The sequence below is a fragment of the Pelophylax lessonae genome, assembly GCF_965119305.1.
Source record: "Pelophylax lessonae genome assembly, chromosome: 5".
Taxonomy (NCBI): domain Eukaryota; kingdom Metazoa; phylum Chordata; class Amphibia; order Anura; family Ranidae; genus Pelophylax; species Pelophylax lessonae.
Genome location: NC_138772.1, coordinates 85006852 through 85026723, shown reverse-complemented (window position 1 = coordinate 85026723; position 19872 = coordinate 85006852). Strand labels below are relative to the sequence as shown.

General features: G+C 45.0%; 1 protein-coding gene across 2 annotated transcripts in view; it reads right to left on the bottom strand.

Annotated features, from left to right (window-relative positions):
- The window catches only part of SVIL (supervillin), a 314402-nt gene that overhangs the window by 25516 nt on the left and 269014 nt on the right, over positions 1-19872 (bottom strand). For both annotated transcript variants that reach the window (XM_082259451.1, XM_082259450.1), the window contains 5 exons: positions 12669-12816; positions 9919-10064; positions 8993-9168; positions 8696-8843; positions 6960-7236 (listed from right to left, as the gene is read on the bottom strand). In XM_082259451.1, coding sequence (XP_082115577.1) covers positions 6960-7236; positions 8696-8843; positions 8993-9168; positions 9919-10064; positions 12669-12816 — 895 coding nt within the window. The remainder of the gene's footprint in view (positions 1-6959; positions 7237-8695; positions 8844-8992; positions 9169-9918; positions 10065-12668; positions 12817-19872) is intronic.

Below are 19872 nucleotides of genomic sequence, written 5' to 3'. Positions count from 1 at the left end.
CCCAGCAAGGAACTAGGTCCTTACTCCAGACTAGACGGAAAAAAAACTGAAGGGCTTTAGCAGAGAGAGGGAGTGGGACTGCCCATTGGTATAGCCAGAATTCTTTTTCGGCCTAATGTCCTACTCCCGTAGGAGGCAGTATAACCCAATGGTTATGAATATAAGGAGCGGTGTCCATCAATGAAGAGAAAAATGGATTTTTGTAAAATCTTACCGTAAAATCCTTTTCTCTTAGCTCATTGACAGACGTAGTCCTCGGTGATACAGCACCTTCGGGTTATGTTGCCTCCACAGGAGCAGGACTAGACAGGAAATTAAAATGCTCTGGCCACACCCTAGGGGCAGTCCCAGAGGGTATATCCTCTCTCTCTCTGCCTCAGCAAATCAGTTATGTCAAAAAGCAGTCTTTAGAGATTTTAACCCAACCCAACTCAAAAACAGAGGGGCGGGGACTACGTCTGTCAATGAGCTAAGAGAAAAGGATTTTACGGTAAGATTTTACAAAAATCCATTTTTCTCTATCGCTCATTGACAGACGTAGTCCTCAGTGATACAGCACCGTCGGGACGTCCCAGAGCAGTATCACAAATGAGGGGTGGGAAAATGAAAATCAAATCCCAATCTAGAAGGCCCAACCGGTGCCAACTAGAAGTTTACAATGCTCATCCTTAATGATGAGACTCAACAAAAAAGAACATTTTTTTTTTTTTTCAAACAGAAAAAAACCCTCGAGGTAGACCACCGGTCTCCTCAAATTGCGGCCTGCAAAACCTTGCGGCCAAATGAGGCATCCGCCGATGCCGTCACATCAATTTTATAGAATTTTGTAAAGGTATGTACCGACGACCAGGTGGCCGCCTTACATACCTGGACCACTGACGCCTGATGGCGAAAGGCCCAGGAAGTACTGAGCGCTCAAGTGGAGTGCGCCCTAACAGGGAACGGAGGACTCTGACCCTTAATAGAATAAGCCTGTACCACCGTCTGTCTAATCCATTTGGCAATGGTCGCGGCAGATGCAGGCAAACTCTTTCTGGGGCCATCCGTGATCACAAAAAGTGAATCCGTCTTACGGAATGATTCCGTAGCTTTCAGGTATACCCTGATTGCCCGAACCACATCTAAGGAATGCAACGCATGTTCCCGATGATGCTTGGGCTGAGGACACAAGGAAGGTAGTACAATATCTTCATTCAGATGAAAATCTGAAACCACCTTAGGAAGAAAGGATGGCTTAGGATGAAGTACTACCTTATCCCTATGAATCACTAGGTATGGGGACTGGCATGATAATGCAGCCAGTTCCGACACCCTGCGAGCAGAAGTGATAGCCACCAAGAAGGCCACCTTCTGGGATAAAGTAAGCAAGGGAATCTCCCTGATGTTTTCAAAGGGAGGTTTCTGTAGAACCGACAAAACTAAATTAAGATCCCAGGGCGGTAAGGGCGCGCGGACTGGTGGAGCCAGGTGCCGCACCCCCTGGATGAAATTCCGCACCAAGGACTTGGTAGCTAAAGGTTTCTGAAAGAAGATTGCTAATGCTGAAACTTGACCCTTGATGGTGCTCAAGGCTAGCTTCTGCTCAACCCCTTGTTGCAAAAAAGCCAATATTCGAGTCACCGAATAGGTACGTGGAGGAAATCCTAAAGATTCGCACCACGCAATATAAGTCTTCCATGTGTGATAATAGACCTTGCTGGAAGTCGCTTTCCTTGCTTTAATAAGGGTAGGAATGACTGAAGCAGACAAACCTCTGTCCTTCAGTACTTGGGTCTCAATGGCCAGGCCATTAAAACCAGCGACTGTAAAGCATGATGGTAAATTGGTCCTTGAGACCACAGACACTCCCTGAGACGAAGTTCCCACGGAACGTCTGCGACTAGCATGTCCAAGTCGGCCAGGCCGGCTTGACGAGGCCAGCCTAGAATTTCTAGGACCACTGGCGCTGATTGGATCTGAACCAGGCGTCCCTAGAGGTATCTGGCCCCGACCATCCGAGAAAGTCTGGTCGTTTTCTGTTCCCACACATTTATCAGATACCTGATTGTTATCAGGAAGGGTGATCTTTTCTGGTTGAACCTCAGGGACCGAAGTCACCCGACTAGAGGCTTCTTGGCCTGTCTGGTCAACCAGATCCGATTCCTGTGAGGCATTGGGACTAATCTTAGGAAAAGGTAAAGGAAAAGATCTATTCAGGGAACGGTAACTACCGCTTCCTGTAGTACTTAAATGTTGGAAGGGAAGAATCGCACCGGTAGTAGTAGTTGATGCTCGATCTAATGTCCTGAATACCGGTGAAAACGTCCCCCCACCCTGAAACCGGGTGGGGGCGCACCTTCAGGCTGTGTACTCCTTTGCTTCGGGTTTGGCTGAGTTGGTCCTCTGTTTGTCCGACCAGCCCTTCTTGAACCCTCCTGGAGGAGTCTTGCCTTTCCCGCTTGTTCCAGCCGGGCACCCTTTATGGGCGGTAAAGAAAGGTCCTCGCTTGTTGCGAGGTCCCTTAGCTTTAGCAGCCTGTGGCAAAAAAGTGCTCTTGCCCCCAGTGGCATCCTTAATGATTTCATCTAGGGTGGCCCCAAATAGACGATTCCCCTGAAAGGGGAGATTTGTCAAGGTCTTTTTGGAACCTAGGCCAGCTGACCAGCATTTTAACCACAGCACACGTCTGAGGATAACCGCTGACATAGATGCATGCCCTAATAGGGGAGTAGTGTCCAAGGCTGCGTCACAGATAAACTGTAGCCCTTGTATAATCTGTTCCATCAAATCAGATGTCTCCTGGGGAATATCTTTTCCCCTAAGGTCTTGGCGTACCATTCTCGCCCATTCCGTAAGTGTCTGGGAAACTAGACCAATAACAATTACTGGTCTAAATGCTGACCCTATCAGAGAGAAGATGGTGCGGGACTCTGCTTCCATCTTTCGATCCACCGGATCCTTAAAGGACGAAGTGTCCTCCACTGGGATAACCGTGGCTTTATTCAGCCTGGAAATAGGTGGATCCACCACTGGTGGTACCGTCCATTTCTTAATGATGGATTCCTCAAATGGATAGCGTCTAGCAATACGCTTGGAAATAGTAAAGGTACGTTTAGAATGCTCCCATTCTCCTTTAATCTTATTACCAAAACACTTGGGTACAGGAAAAACCTTCACCGTTTTGATGGGCTTGTTAGTACCAAAAGGAATCTCTGTTTCAGTTGCCTCTGCCGGTAAAACCTCAAGTTTTAAGGTTTCCTGCACTGCCACAACTAGTGCGTCCACCAATGCTTCTTCCTGAATTATAGCGGGAGAAGAAACGTCCTCCTCACTGTCTGAGGGAGCTTTACCTGAGGTAACAGCCCTTGCAGAGGGACCTGCAACTGCAGTGACCATCTCTGAATCTGAGTCAGAGGTGTCAGATAGTATAGGGGTAGGCGGGGGTCGCTTCCTTGACCACCGTCCCTGACAGGCCGCCTCCACCCGAGCCACCATAGACTCCAAAATTGCTGTAAATGCCTCTACACCGGCGGGTCCCGTGGCCCCCTCGAGGGAAACAGGTGGGGGAATATGTGTGGCAGGGTCCATGATAATTCCAGTCACTTCCTGGATAATATAATTCAAAAATAAAAAACTTTTTTTTTTTTTCAGACCCCCAGCGCCACAAAAGCCCCTTAGTGTTACCTGCTAGGGATCCCTATCGATTGAGAGAGAGAGAGATAGACCCCCAGGCTCACCACTTGATGCTCAGAGTTTAACTGCAACAGGTTACAGCGCTGTCTTGACAAACAGGAAGTCTTTTGGCTGGCTGCCCAGGAAGAAAGGAGGCGGCTCCGCCCCTCTGCACGCCTTCCGGCGCCTCCCCTAGCTCCATGAGGTGTTTGGATCACCTCAAACATGGCCGCCCCCATGCTGGAGACACGAGGCTACGCCAAAATGGCGGCTCGTGCAATCCAGCAAAAAAAAATGGCGGCGGCCTGTACTGAATAGCGGTGTGCTGCAGGGCACACAACACTCTCTCTGCATGGGGATTTGGCGTGGTTGGCGGTACCGGCCCTGGCGGACCGCATGGCCGTTCGGAAGGCCTGCTTATAGCTGGAGATCTGATTTAGGAAGGCAGTCTACATGTCCGTGGCTTCTGATTGGTAGGTACCTTATTCTTATCACAGTAAGATTCCCAGAATGCCACTGATTACAATCTTTTAAACATGTATACAATTAGATTGTTAGCTCCCAAACCAAGCCTCCTGGCTCTTTGCACATAAAATCACACTCAAAGTAGGGGGATCTGTGTCATGTTATAGGATAGAGGGGGACTCTATCTTACCATACAGAGAGGGGCCCGCGTTCACCACAAGACCCGTCAGGGGAAAAGGGGGAACATACTACTCACCATACCGGAACCAGGCGGGCACCAACTCCTGACAGTACCCATCTCCACCGGGGCGGGAGGGCTGTCGACCGATATGGACGCCGTGACTCATGGTCTTTGGCGTTTCAGCGAGACGTTTAACTCGCGGGGTCAGTCCCTTAATGGGACTTTGTCGCGGCCGACCCAGCGCGGAGCTATGGCCTGCACGCGCTCGTAGGCTGAACTGGGGTGACCACCGGATCTCAACATCCAGCCCGTCGCCCAGTTCAGCTTTCTTGCTTGAAGATCTTGAAGAGCTTGAAGAAAAAAAGCTGTCTAAAAAATCTTTTAAGAAAAAAATCTTGCCAGGACCGAAGATCCCAGCAAGGTATCTAGGTCCTTACTCCTAACTAGACAGAAAATAACTGATTTGCTGAGGCAGAGAGAGAGAGGATATACCCTCTGGGACTGCCCCTAGGGTGTGGCCAGAGCATTTTAATTTCCTGTCTAGTCCTGCTCCTGTGGAGGCAACATAACCCGAAGGTGCTGTATCACCGAGGACTACGTCTGTCAATGAGCGATAGAGAAAAATACATTTCACTGCATTTAAAAAACTAAACAGTAAAGTAAGCCCAATTTTTTTGATGATTGTGAAACATGAGGTCAAGCCAAGTAAATAGATACCCAACATGTTATGGTTTAAAATCGCGCAAATCGTGGAATGGCGACAAACTACAATACCTAATAATCTCCATAGGCGATACTTTACCACTTTACAGTTACAGAGGAAGTCTTTTTTCTAAAATTATTGCTCTCGCTCTGGTGATCACGGCGATACCTCACGTGTGGTTTGAACACCGTATTCATTTGCGGGCGCGACTTACGTATGAGTTTTATTACGTGAGCGAGCTCACGGAGACGGGGGCGCTTTTAAATAATTTTTTTCCTATTTAAATTTTTTATTTTTAAAATTTTAAAAAATAATAATCTGATCACTTTTATTGCTGTCACAAGGAATGTAAACATCCCTTGTGACAGTAATAGGCAGTGACAGGTACTCGTTCTACAGGGATCGGGGGTCTAAAAGACCCCTCCACTGCACTTCAAAGTATTCAAAATGCAGAAATCTGCATTTTTGAATACTGACATTATTTGCTAAATCTGCGCCATTGGCAGCCCAGAAAACCAGAAGTGACATCGCTATCAGGTTACATGATCTGAGACCCGATCAAAGCCGAATCTGGCTGTGTTCAAGACTCCAACCAACCAGTGGAGGTGCTGGCTGGTTGCTCGGGTCTCCGGGTGGGACGGGAGACCCGGGCAGAGCCGCAGAAGGTGGCGGGAGTGGGGGCGTCCCCTTCTGCTTGCTGGCATAACGGCAGATCGGCTGCTGAGCCGTATCGGCTATTATCTCCTGAAAGCCGACCGCCGACTCTAAAAACGGTACCGGGTTGATGCCTGCAGCTGCAGGCATCATCTCTGTACAACCACTTCTGCAAGCCGACGTAGAGGTACGTTGGTTTGCGGGAAGTGGTTAAGATGGCCATACATTATACAATTTTCTTGTTCAATTTCCTTTAGATTTACCTTTAATTATGTACTGCAAGGGCCTGCCTGACTGTATACAAATTGAAAGTGAATGGCCCTATTCAAATCGAAAACATGAGCAGTTTGCGCTCCTTCTCTAGCTACAGTGACTCAGCTCAGCTGCTGCAACTAAAGGAGAGAGTACACTGTGTATGTGTGCACAGATTGCAATGGCTGCTAGGGGTGCACGCTTGTAGTGTCCAGCCCGTCCTGCATAAATGGAGGTGAATCAAGGGGCCAGCAATTTCTCTGGAAAGACGCTCCACAGCTGCATATGTGAATGAAAGCAGGAGCAGCATTTTAAAATGGGGACAACTGGTGGGTACTATTTATGGGATTTGGAAATTTATAAAGGGATTTTTGTAAAAAGTTAAAGGAGTTCACCTTTTGTAAAAAAAAATCATTTAAAAAAAATAAATGCACATCTTTTTGCAGGTAAACAAAATGCACATTTTTTTTTTTTTACAATGCATCCTTTAGAGCATTGCACCCATGATCAGCAAATCATGGTTGTAATGTGTGGATCCGGTAGGCACTCAGTAAGCTGTCTGCCCATACCCGATAAGGGTAATGCATGGAAGGAAGAATCAATGGATCCCGAGGACGCTCACCAGTGCCCTCAGAGTTCATTGAGAACTACAAGCTGTTGGCTGCAGAGGTCCATGTACTTGTAGGAAGCTGTGAATGAATGATGTGGCTGCCGGGAGAGGATCCCCAGCCTGCTGTTACAGGGAAGCTCTGGCGGTGGGATGTGGGTCACTAGCCGCATGTTACACCCTGTATTTGGATGTGAACTTAGCCAGGCCATACACTGTGCAAATTTCTTTCCTGCAACCACGATTTCCCCATCAAAACAGACAGTGCTGACAGGGAAACCTGCAATTTTCTTCTCCCGGGTGGGGGAAGCCATTTCCGCCAGGAGAAGACAGTGACCTTGGTACATTCAGCCTGCCCAATAATGGTTCAAAGATTCAAATCGTGTATGGCTAGTCTTAAACAATAAAGCTCACTATTCAAACAGACCAATGAAATTCTGGCTCACCTGTAGTGCTCACCAGGTACTTCCATTTCACCACATACGCATCCCCCTCGTGGAACTGACCAATACTTTGTTTCGGAAGCCTACTGTAGTCAAATTCCAAAATATGCCAGACGTCGACTGAGACAGTCGTTATCTCATACTGCCTCCCATCGTCTCCTTCTATAAGTCCAGAGCCTCGGCTCACATTAAATCCATCTAGGACGGTCCCTACTGTCGCCTGGGAGAGCGGCACCATCTGCATGATGTCATAGCCCTTTACATCTTCCTGCTTTTCTGCCTATTACAGAGAATGGATTGTTAGTTGGCTCAGATTAGATTTAACAACAAAATAAAACCACTACAGCTAATTGGATCTTTCAGCCCCACCCGGCACAATCTGGTTCATGTTATTATTAGTCTGTGGTTTACACTATATATCACAATCCCACAGAATATTAAATTACAGTTTCCATTGGATGTCTGTCCATGTATGCTGGATGTAAGATACGTTTGATTAACCCAATTGCTGAGGTAATATGATTTAGGCAAATAGGATTAGGAGAAACCAGATACTAAAAAAGGGACCAGGATATTCACTTACGCAGAAATGTGGATTTATTGCCAAATTCAGAACCAGCACAATATATTCAGAGCAGATATTTGGCAAAACAAACGTAACCATCAACAATAACACAGCAGCAGGGGGATATGGTGCCATAACTTTGCGCTATAACCGTTTTATCCTGAACTTTAATCAGTGATCAAAACAGTGAGGTACATGGCCTGGTTTTATTATCTCCATGGTGTACAGGTCTGCGCTGGTCTCCTTACAGAAATCCATGCCTATCCAGAAATAAAGAAACCAAATGCTCAGAATTCCTAGAATGATGCATGTACAGACAATGGGGTCACCTAAAAACAGATTTTGTACAACGCCAGCCCAAAACAAAAGAAAACAAAACCATGCTTCGTAGAGGGCATAGTTGAGCTCTGGTCACAATCATTTGGGCATGTATGACCATGTCTATGGGATACAGCTATTGGGCTATTCTTTTTAAAAAAAATAAGGCTACAAAGTATGGAAGCTGCCATTACCAAGCGCTTAAAAATGGTAATGGACTTTTACATTGATCCAAAAGCCTGAATACTTATGGGACCCAGAGTATGTATGCAAATCAGGTTGCATGCTTATTCTAGTCTGGTGCTACATTATTAGCGTCGATAGTCGGGCAATTACCATAGACCTCAGGACAGACCAGAAAAGGTCACCTACATATTTCTCTATGCAAAGGTTTTCTTTAGTGGAATACAGATTCTCACAAGAGGGCAACAGACTTCAGAAAACCCATTAAGTGCCCATTTGATGCCTATTCTTGTTTTCTGATGTGCTCTTGTTCTAATGTTGCTCCGTATACCATGCTGCGGGTACATTTCTCCAGGAGATCAGTCAGGAACCATAAACAAGGCTGAACTTTAACATGGCTGAATTCCTCCCCTGACATCTGAGGTGTGCCCAGCACTGACGTAACTGTCCTTTTCGTTCTTTGGGGCCTCAGTACAAAAACAATGGCTTCACAAGTAATATGTCCATTCATGGCTCTCCATATTAGAAATCCCAATGCCTGCAATCATTTTCAAATACAATAAAGAATGACTGCTAGTTTGAATGCTACAGGAAAAATGTTTTTAATTACTTCCAACCATTTATCTAAATGTTACAATATGCTGAACTCATGATATAGAGCTAGTGATTTTGCCTTTTGCTTTGGGAGTTCCTCACACAAAGTCTTCTCTGAAAGCTTCTTCATTTCTGTCCAGTCCAGGAACTTTTCTTTGAACAGAATTGTTTCATTGTGTTCCGTCAGTCGACCAAATATAGCCCAGTCTGGACGACCAGTTCCTTTTCTGCAGAGTGATGTTAAGAGTGTTAAACTGGTGTCTTTCTGGGCAGAAGAATCTTTTTTTAGCTTACTGTAATAAAACAGCCCAATACCATAAAAATACCAACATCATAGGTACTGTAATACATAAAAATTATAACGATAACTTCTTACCTTGGTATTAGAGAATTGCATTCTCCAGGATCTAGAGGATTAATATCGCAGTTCTCATAATCAAAGAGCCCATTCCAGAGGTGTTTAGCTAGCTGGAACGCCACCTTCCGCTGAGCCAATGTCACTTCCTTACCATGCCACACATACACCTCACTGCCAAAATCAAACACCAGCACCTGAAAGAACAACAAAATCAATGACACAAATGATATAAAAAATATTTTAACTTTTCTAAAGTACAAAATATACTAAGGACATCAAGAATCACTTTTAGATGTAAACCACTAAAAAGAACAGGCGTCTAAAAATGATTTTTGGGCACTCCGTTCTGCACTGTGGTGCTTTCCAGCTTAGAGTTTACTGTGTTAGCCATGGAGCTTTTTCCAGGTCCAGAGGTGTGGCACAGCCTCTGGTGTGACCCAGTATCTAAAGACCGACTTTTTCAGTCGGCAGTGTAGGCTGAGCACTGCATGCTACCTTGTTAAAAGGACCATTGAGCACTATTACTGCTCCTATTTTATTTTTTTTCGTTCTGCTGCAGAAAGAGTCAACGCTATAGCGTACTCCCTTAGGTGGAGTGTCGTTCGTGCCCACTTGGCACCCTAACACCGTCTCACCACTGCCCCTTACTGAAAGTGACACAGAGATCCTTCTTGGTTGGCCTTTGCTGCCCTACAGTGACCTAGTCACCTCCATCTACCTGAACCTTTACTGCTACCGGCAACCAGTTCATATTAATCCTCATTTCCTAAAATGTTTACAGAAAGTAGTAACGGAGTTGACCACAAAAGCCACAGTGCAATAGAAGAAAAAAGGAAGCATCTGGTGAGTTTCTGTGACAGGATAAATGTTTTTTTCCTTCACAAACATTGCTAAATGACCTAGTGGGTTTTATTTCTACAATTATCAAAAAAAGGATCACAAACCTCTTTAGACTGTAAAAGTGAGCACCGAGGGACTTTACCCCAGAATTCATCTACAGGCACCAGTTTATCATCAACCAAACGGTAGATGCAGTTTGTCTCAATAATTGCATTTTCATATCGCTCATCTTCCTCTGGATTTCCAGCATCTGCAATAAGGACAAGCTCATAGTCATTGAACATTGCAACAGTCCTGAAATTACAAAACAGGAATAATTTTTCAGCTCAGTGCTGGTAGTGAAACATGGCAAAAGATCAGTTGCCCATCAAAGATGCATTTATTTTGTTCTCTGCTTCTACCCCGCTTGAGTCCAGTTAATGCTCCATTACAAAAACTCTCTCCACTTGTAGTGAGAAATCTAGATGAACAAAGTGCTGGCTGCCTGGCTAATATATCTTTTGAGGTACCAATGTAGAATGAACAGACTGCAAATGATCTCAAACTAAAGTCAGATTAGCCAGGTAACTAACAATTTTTAAGCAGAACGCATATATAACTTAATACACAGCCATTAATGGCTAAACCGCTGGCAAAAAAAAGTGAGTACACCCCTAACTGAAAATGTCCAATTGGAGCCCAATTAGCCATTTTCCCTCCCCGATTCAGTTTGCTGAAGACTGGCAGAATAAGGACATGGACTACTGGAACCATGTCCTGTGGTCTAATGAGATAGATGTATTTGGTTCAGATGGTGTCAAGCGTGTGTGGCGGCAACCAGGTGAGGGGTACAAAGACAAGTGTGTCTTGCATACAGTCAAGCATGGTAGTGGAAGAGTCATGGTCTGGGGCTGCATGAGTGCTACCGGCACTGGAGAGCTAGAGTTCATTGAGGGAACCAAGAATGCCAACTTGTATTGTGACATACTGAAGCAGAGCATGATCCCCTCCCTATTGAGACTGGGCCGCAGGGCAGTATTCCAACATGATAAAGCCCCCAAACACACCTCCAAGACGACCACTGCCTTGCTAAAGAAGCTGATGGTAAGGGTGATGGACTGGCCAAATACGTCTCTAGACCTAAACCCCATTGAGCATCTGTGGGGCAACCTCAAACGGAAAGTGGAGAAGCGCAAGGTCTCTAACATCCACCAGCTCAGTGATGTCATGGAGGAGTGGAAGAGGACTCCAGTGGCAACCTGTGAAGCTCTGGTGAACTCCAAGCCCAAGAGGGTTAAGGCAGTGCTGGAAAATAGTGGGGGCCACACAAAATATTGACACTTTGGGCCCAATTTGGAATTTTCACTTAGGGGTGTACTCACTTTTGTTGCCAGCGGTTTAGACATTAATGGCTGTGTGTTGAGTTATTTTGAGGAGACAGCAAATTTATACTGTTATACAAGCTGTACACTCACTACTTTACATTGTAGCAAAGTATTAATTCTTTAGTGTTCTCACATGAAAAGATATAATAAAACATTTACAAAAATGTGAGGGGTGTACTCACTTTTGTGAGAGGAGTAGAAAATTTCCACCAACGGGAATAGCATAACAAATCATGGCTTCTAAAACTGTTCCCTAATCTAACATTTAAAAAGGTGCTCTTATTGGTGTCTGTCCCCCAACTTTAAGATTTTCCTCTCTTCCTGTCCTGATCACAGGCAGAACGTGAGAGGAAATCTATGATGGAGAAAAACATCTTTCTAGCCTTTCATCACTTTGTCCCAAACAGAAAACAAAATAGAAAACAAAATAGTGGCCATTTTGGAATTCCGACAGGAAGCATACAGACATGCTCGCACGCTTGCAGGCTCTGCATTTTGAAACTTTTTAACATGTGAGTGTAACCTTGATTTCTTCTGAATAAAAATACTGTTAAGCAATACAGAGAGCACTACATCTTGTCCATATTATCATTACATATACCAAGGAGGCATCCCTTGGAGTGAGCAATCCATCCGGTGTAAAGACCCTTGATAATACCAAGTTCTGAGGTGTGGATACTAACAGCTGACCTTATATATGGATAATTGAGAAGTGGATCGAAGGTGTATTGCTGACTCGTTCGGATGATATATGCTGTTTGACCCTGTGGGGTCTCAGATATGAGGTGAGAGGCAGAGAATGACAGGTGGTGGGATGTTGTGAGCACCTCTTCACATACTATTGTGGATCGGATGTCATCTATCTTGAGATTTATTTCCATCACAAATTAAGGGTCGACTATTTCCTTACACATATGTCACCCTGCACTTTATTTGGGACTCTCCTCCAGCATATTAGATTTTATTTAAAACATTTTATAATGTTTAATAGGATTGTGCTGCACTTTATATATGATTCAGGAAGTTTTTTGAGATTGCCTTTGAGTGTCCAGCTGCTAATCCACTATATTCGTTTCACCTGGTTGTTCAGCGCTGAATATTTTCCATAACATGTTACACCCTGAATATGTTATGAAATGTGAACTTATCCTTTAGGCACACTGTTGGGTAGTGGATTTTACATTTCGCTGGCATGGGTTACTGTGAACCTTGAAATCATTGATGCCTTCTTTGTCACACCACTTTGCTGTGTTTTTGCAGTTAACATCTTTTTTTTTCTATTGTAAAACTTGGAAAAACGAATAAAACATTGGTAAAACAAATCTAGCACATTATGGCATACAAATAAATATGGTAAAAGGTGGAAAAACTATGTACATTTTTTGTTTCCTTAACCCCTGCTTAATCTTTATTGAGCAAAGAAAAATCTGTAGAGGAATATACCGTCCTATAGGCTTGTTTTACATGGCTTCCCGTTTAGTCACAATTACCTTGGTATTCCATTTGACCACTCAGAAGCTTCCAGAAGTCCCGTGAAGCGTGAGTGTGCGTGTTTATCCCCTCCTCCACTGTCTGCACGTATGATGCTCTACACCCCAGCTCCCTCTTTGTCTGGATTATGGTGGCCAATTCTGAAGCCTAAATAATAATAAATTAAAAAAAAAAAAAAAGTTGTCACATAAAATAGAGGGAAAAATGGATTTTTGTAAAATCTTACCGTAAAATCCTTTTCTCTTAAGCTCATTGACAGACGCAGTCCTCTTGATTAATATCAAATTGGGTTATACTGCCCTCTACAGGAGTAGGACACTAGGCAGAAGGAAAACATTCTGGCCACACCTTTAGGGGCAGTCCCAGAGGGTATATCCTCTCTCTCCCTGCTACAGGATGTCAGTTATGTCACAAAGCAGTGTCAGAGAATTTAACCCAACCCAGCTCAAAAGTAGAGGGGCGGGTACTGCGTCTGTCAATGAGCTTAAGAGAAAAGGATTTTACGGTAAGATTTTACAAAAATCCATTTTTCTCTGTCGCTCATTGACAGACGCAGTCCTCTTGATTAATATCAAATTGGGACGTCCCAAAGCAGTGCCACAAATGAGGGGTGGGAAAACAGAAATCAAAATTTAAATCCAGAAGGCCCAACCGGTGCCGACTAGAAGTCTTAAAGGCTCATCAAACCAAAGGATGAGACTCAACTGAAAACCCAACAGAAAAAAACCCTAGAGGTAGACCAACGGTCTCCTCAAATTGCGGCCTGCAAAACCTTGCGGCCAAAAGAGGCATCCGCCGATGCCAACACATCAACTTTATAAAATTTTGTAAAGGTATGAACCGACGACCAGGTAGCCGCCTTGCAAACCTGGACCACTGACGCCTGATGGCGGAAGGCCCAGGAAGCACTAAGCGCCCGAGTGGAGTGCGCCTTAACAGGGAACGGAGGATTCCGACCATTAATAAATTAAGCCTGTACCACCGTCTGTCTGATCCATTTAGAGATAGTCACGGCAGATGCAGGCAACCCCTTTTTGGGGCCATCCGTGATCACAAAAAGTGAATCCGTTTTACGAAACGAGTCCGTAGTCTTCAGGTATACCCTGATTGCCCGAACCACATCCAAGGAGTGTAACGCACACTCCCGAGGATGACTGGGCTTAGGACACAAGGAAAGTAGCACAATATCTTCATTCAGATGAAACTCTGAAACCACCTTAGGAAGGAAGGATGGATTCGGACGAAGAACTACCTTATCCCTATGAACCACCAGATATGGGGAACGACAGGATAATGCGGCCAGTTCTGACACCCTGCGTGCAGAAGTAATGGCCACCAAGAAGGCCACCTTCTGGGATAATGTAAGCAAGGGAATCTCCCTGATATTTTCAAAGGGAGGTTTCTGAAGAACCGACAACACCAAATTAAGATCCCAGGGCGGTAAGGGCGCGCGCACTGGCGGAGCCAGATGCCGCACCCCCTGGATGAAATTCCGCACCAAGGAATGGGTAGCCAAAGGTTTCTGAAAGAAAATTGCTAACGCTGAAACCTGACCCTTAACAGTACTCAAGGCCAGCTTCTGCTCAACCCCCTGTTGCAGAAAAGCCAAGATTCGGGTCACCGAATAGGTACATGGAGGAAATCCAAAGGATTCACACCACGCAATATAAGACCTCCATGTGCGATGATAGACTTTTCTGAAGTCGCTTTCCTTGCTTTAATTAAAGTAGGAATAACTGAAGTTGACAATCCCTTGTCCTTCAGCACCTGAGTCTCAATAGCCAGGCCGTTAAAGCCAGCGATTGTAAAGCAAGATGGAAGATCGGTCCCTGAGACCGCAGATCCTCCATGAGAGGAAGTCTCCAAGGAGCGTCCGCGACCAGCCTGACCAAGTCGGCGTACCCGGGTCGACGAGGTCATTCCGGAGCTACCAGGATAACTGGAATTCCCTCCACCTCTATCCCACGCAGAAGTTTCGGCAGCAACTTGAGGAGGGAAGACATACAGTAGCTGATACTGTCCCCACGGGGTGACCAGCGCGTCTGCTGCGTCCACTCGAGGATCTCGGGAGCGGGCTTACAAACCTCCGCACCTTCCTGTTGAGCTGAGCTGCCAACGGATCCACCTCCGGGGTGCCCCAATGAAGGCACAGCTGGTGAAAAACCTCTGGATGAAGAATGCTGGCCACTTTTATGGCCGCCAGGGCACTCTTGGTGTCCCCTTGGTGATTGACATGAGCCACGGCTGTGGCCTTGTCTGATTGGATCCAAACCGGGCTGCCCTGAAGCTGCTCGGTCCAGAAAATCAGACAAAGTCTGATCGCTCTCAGTTCTGTAACCTGGATTCTAAAGGAAGAAATGATTTTCCCTAGTTGAGCATCAGAGCCCGAAGCCACCAGACCAGAGACTCCCTGGTCCGCTCGCTCAACCGGATCCGATTGTCCAGAGAATCGGGATTCCGATTCCATTAGAAAAGAATCTCCTTTCGGGGAGTTCGGGCATGAGACTGGGCATACGGTACTGCTTCTAAGAAGGCCACCATCAGTCCCAGGATCCTCATGCAAGTCTGAAGGGAAGACCAGTTGACGGATAGTAACATCCGAATCGTTCACTGAATCTTCCAGCTCCTGGTGGGAACTAGGAATGATCTTTGGGAAAAGAAAACGTTCTGCTCAAGGAATGGGAACTACCGCTCCCTGTTGCATCAAGTCCATTACTGCCCCCCGCAAAGCTTTTAAGCGATCCGGGGATAGTCGAATGTTTGAAGGGAAGAATCGCCAGTCGCCCAGTTTCAGCATACTTGCTTGAAGATCTCACAGGAACAACTGGAGAAAAAAGCTGCCTAAAAAATTTTTTCTAAAAAAAAATCTTGCCAGGACCAAAGATCCCAGCAAGGAACTTAGGTCCTTACTCCTGACTAGACAGAAAAAAACGGACATCCTGTAGCAGGGAGAGAGAGGATATACCCTCTGGGACTGGCCCTAAAGGTGTGGCCAGAACGTTTTCCTTCTGCCTAGTGTCCTACTCCTGTAGAGGGCAGTATAACCCAATTTGATATTAATCAAGAGGACTGCGTCTGTCAATGAGCGACTGAGAAAATGAAATCTTTATCCTACAATCCATAGTCTTTCCCAAACCTTATTTTCTTTTATGAGATCATACAGTCCTTATAACCCTCAAGGGTGGTTGGTTGTGGGTTAAGCACTCATTATAGCCAAGTAAACTGTTGCATTTCAATTTCTCCTGGATCAAAGTTCTCCAGTTAATATCTGCAGGAATTCGCTCTACAGAATTTCACAGGACGCCGTTCAAGTAATGTGTGAGAGGACACTCTTTAGTGCAATCAGTCTTTATTTTTTTTCTCTGCAGACACTGCTTTCCATTAGCAGACTGACCTACACAACATGACCAAAGTGCTTAACTAATTTCGCTAAGTGGCCCCCTGTATGTATTTTGGATACCATTCGGGTCAGGACAGAAGCACCTTTGACACCAATGTTGATTTCCTTTAGAAGTTTCAAATTCCCTGCTCCATGTGGATTATCCTCTGGGTTCACCATTTGTTACGCCAATGACCTGAAAGAATACTGGTTTGGAGCTCTGACCTCAGAAAGCTTCACACCTGCTCTGAGATCATCAGGTACTGAAGGCGAAAGATAAGCTTGAGAGCCACATTATTAGGAATGTCAAAGAAAGTCCAATAGCTGGCCAAGCATTTCTCTTAGAGCAGATTGACTTTAAAGTTATGAGACGATCAAGGAAGTTGCATCTGTGCACCAATCCTTTTAAAAATACTAGCCGTGTTGTTTGTTATTTTTCTATGTTTTATTCTATATTGTATAGGTTTTCTTTGTTAAAAAACTTTAATAAAAAATAATTTTCAACAAAAATACTAGCTGTCTGCGGTTATGTTGATGCATTGGCTTCAATGCTGCCTCAGTTAGGCAGGCCATAGATTATACAATTTTCTTTCCTGCAACCATAGAAGAAGCGGACAACCCTGTCTGAGACCCATCTGTAAGCACAAATAGTGAGTCTGACTTCCTAAAAGACTCCATAGCTGCCAGGTACACCCTAATTGCCTGATCCACATCCAAGGCATGCAAGGCAATTTTCTTAAGAGGTTTTCGCCTGGGACACAGGGAAGGCAACACAATGCCCTCATTCAAATGGAAATCAGAGAATCTTTGGAAGGAATTACGACGGGGCGACGAACCACCTTATCTCTTTGAACCACCAAGTAAGGTGAACGACAGGATAACTTCGCCAGTCAACACAATGTCTTCATTCCCACCTTCTGAGACAGCGTAAACAAGGGAATCTCCCGAAGAATCTTTGAGGTCCAAAAGCACCAAATTTAGGTCCCAAGGCCGCAATGAAGACCGCACTGGAGCAACCAAATGGCGAACACCCTGAAGAAAGGTACGCACCAGGGAGTGTGTGGCCAAGGGTCGTTGAAAGAAGACCACCAAAGCTGACACCTGGCCTTTGATGGTACTTCTTTGAATAGGCCAATTTCTGTTCAATGAAAATAAAGATGAATCGGCGCTATATTCATAAATCTAAGAAAATGATGAGTGTCCCGCTTAAGGAGAGGATATCTAAAAAGGGATCCCAATGGTTAAATATATCTCGAAGCAAAAAGATGAATCACAGTATTAGAAAAGGAAAAGTGATCAAGTTGTGTACTAATGCATATATAAATTAAACATTAGAAATACTAAAACAATCCATATTATAAACAATGAATATATCTGTGATATATAAAAAATGGTGATAAATATAATGTGCAAAAACAAGTGCAAATCTGCAATAATAAAGTGCAATAGTGACAATAAAACGAAATAGTTGTTGAGGCTTGATCAAAAGGAGAGAACATATAAAAGTGCTGTGTTTAAAAACAGTCCTTTTCAATAATAGTGCAAAAATGCCAAAAGTAACAATTCCGTGAACGTGGAATGAGTGACCCCAGGTACACTCAGCTTCAAGGTGATCGTCAGTGCGTTACAATTTCACAGTGGATCCCGGTACTAGTAAGTATGGTACCCTTGAAAAAGTCACGAGGTGTGTGACGCAACGCGTCGGAGGAGACGGGTGACATCACTTCCGTGTCTACGGCCGTGACCAAAAGTTCTACATTCATACACATCCCGCGATTTGCGGTGGAACTTTTTCCCCCTTACTGACATGTAAGTTGCTACTTTTGTGTTTTAATAAATGATTTTACATACTGCGCAATGAGCCCCCTCTTATTTGTCTGTATGATGGAATATAATGGAAAAGTCTGAGCGAACACTCATGGGGCTAATCTACAACGCTTCTGCTGTGTAAACAAGTCCGAACAGGAGACCAGGAGATCCATCCCTCTGAGTGGCTGAGATTGAGAGTTGTCAGGAGACATACTCTGTCCACTACGCCTGTTTATATTTTGGCTAAGGTGAGCGGCCATTTCTTACTAGTACCGGGATCCACTGTGAAATTGTACCGCACTGATGATCACCTTGAAGCTGAGTGTACCTGGGGTCACTCATTCCACGTTCACGGAATTGTTACATTTGGCATTTTTGCACTATTATTGAAAAGGACTGTTTTTAAACACAGCACTTTTATATGTTGATATCACCTTTTGATCACGCCTCAACTATTTGGTTTTATTTATTGTCACTATTGCACTTTATTATTTCAGATTTGCACTTGTTTTTGCACATTATATTTATCACCATTTTCATATATCACAGATATATTAATTGTTTACAATATGGATTCTTTTAGTATTTCTGATGTTTAATTTATTTATGTATTAGTACACAACTTGATCACTTTTCCTTATCTAATACTGTGATTCATGTTTTTGCTTGGAGATATATTTAACCACTGGGATCCATTTTTAGTTATCTTCTCCTTAAGCGGGACACTCATCATTTTCTTAGATTTATGAATATACCGCCGATTCATCTTTATTTTCATATCCATTCAGTATGTGGTGACACTACTAGGATTGGCAGCTTTTTTCATTATTTTTTGTTATTGTTCTACCCATCATCTTTATCATTACTTCAGTGGCAGCGCATTAGGCTTCTTTTTTTTCTTCAATTTCTGTTCAAACCCCCCGTGAAGGAAGGACAAGATCTGGGCCACGAGAAGGAGCGAGAATGAACCCCAAGGGACTCACACCACACGATGTATGTCTTCCACGTACGATGGTAGATCTTCCTGGAAGTAGATGTCCTTTTTAACAGCGTTGGAGCCACCGATTTAGACCAACCCCCTATCCCTCAGTACCTGGTTTTAAACAGCCAAGCCGTCAAAGCCAGCGACTGCAAAATAGGGTTTAAAATTGGCCCTTGGGACATCAGATCCTACCTGAGAGGACGCTTCCAAGGCGCTGCGGCAACCAGCTGCACTAGAATAGTGTAGCAAGCCCGGCGAGGCCAGTCTGGGGCCACTAAGATGACCGGAATTCCTTCTGCCTCGATCCTGCGTGAAAGTCTTGGCAGAAGCTTGAGAGGAGGGAAGGCATAAATCAGATATTGACCCAACAGGGCCACAAGTGCCTCTGTGGTGTCCGCCAGAGGATCATGTCCCAAGAACCTCTGCACCTTTCTGTTGAGCTGAGATGGCAACAGATCAACCTCGGGGGTGCCCCACCAGAGACACAACTGATGAAATGCCTCCGGATGAAGCGACCATTCCCCCTGGTCCATCGCCTGCTGTCTTAGGTAATCCACCTGCCAGTTTTGCACTCTGGGAATGTGTACGTCGGAAAGGGCTGTAACGAATGTTCTGCCCATCTAAGAAAGTCGGCCACCTCCCGAGCTGCCAGGACACTTCTTGTGCCCCCTTGGTGATTGACATAAGCTACTGCTATGGCATTGTCTGATTGAATGCACACTGGACATCCTTGGAGATGATCCATCCAATGTTCCAGGCACAGTCTGATTTCTGTCGAGAATGCCTCCCCACCCAGACAGGCTGGCATTCTTGGTGAGGGATTTGCCCTGCCGGAGCGCCAGAGGACGGAGCCACCAGATCAGGGACCCTTTTGCACCCCAGGCTCAGCTGGATTTGGTTGTCCAGAGACTGAGGAATCTTGTCCCATTTGATCAGAATCTACCTTGCAGGGACCTCGTATGGAACCATGCCAATGGGACAGCCTCGAAGGTAGACACCATCAAGCCCAGCACCCGCATGCAAGGCCAGAGGG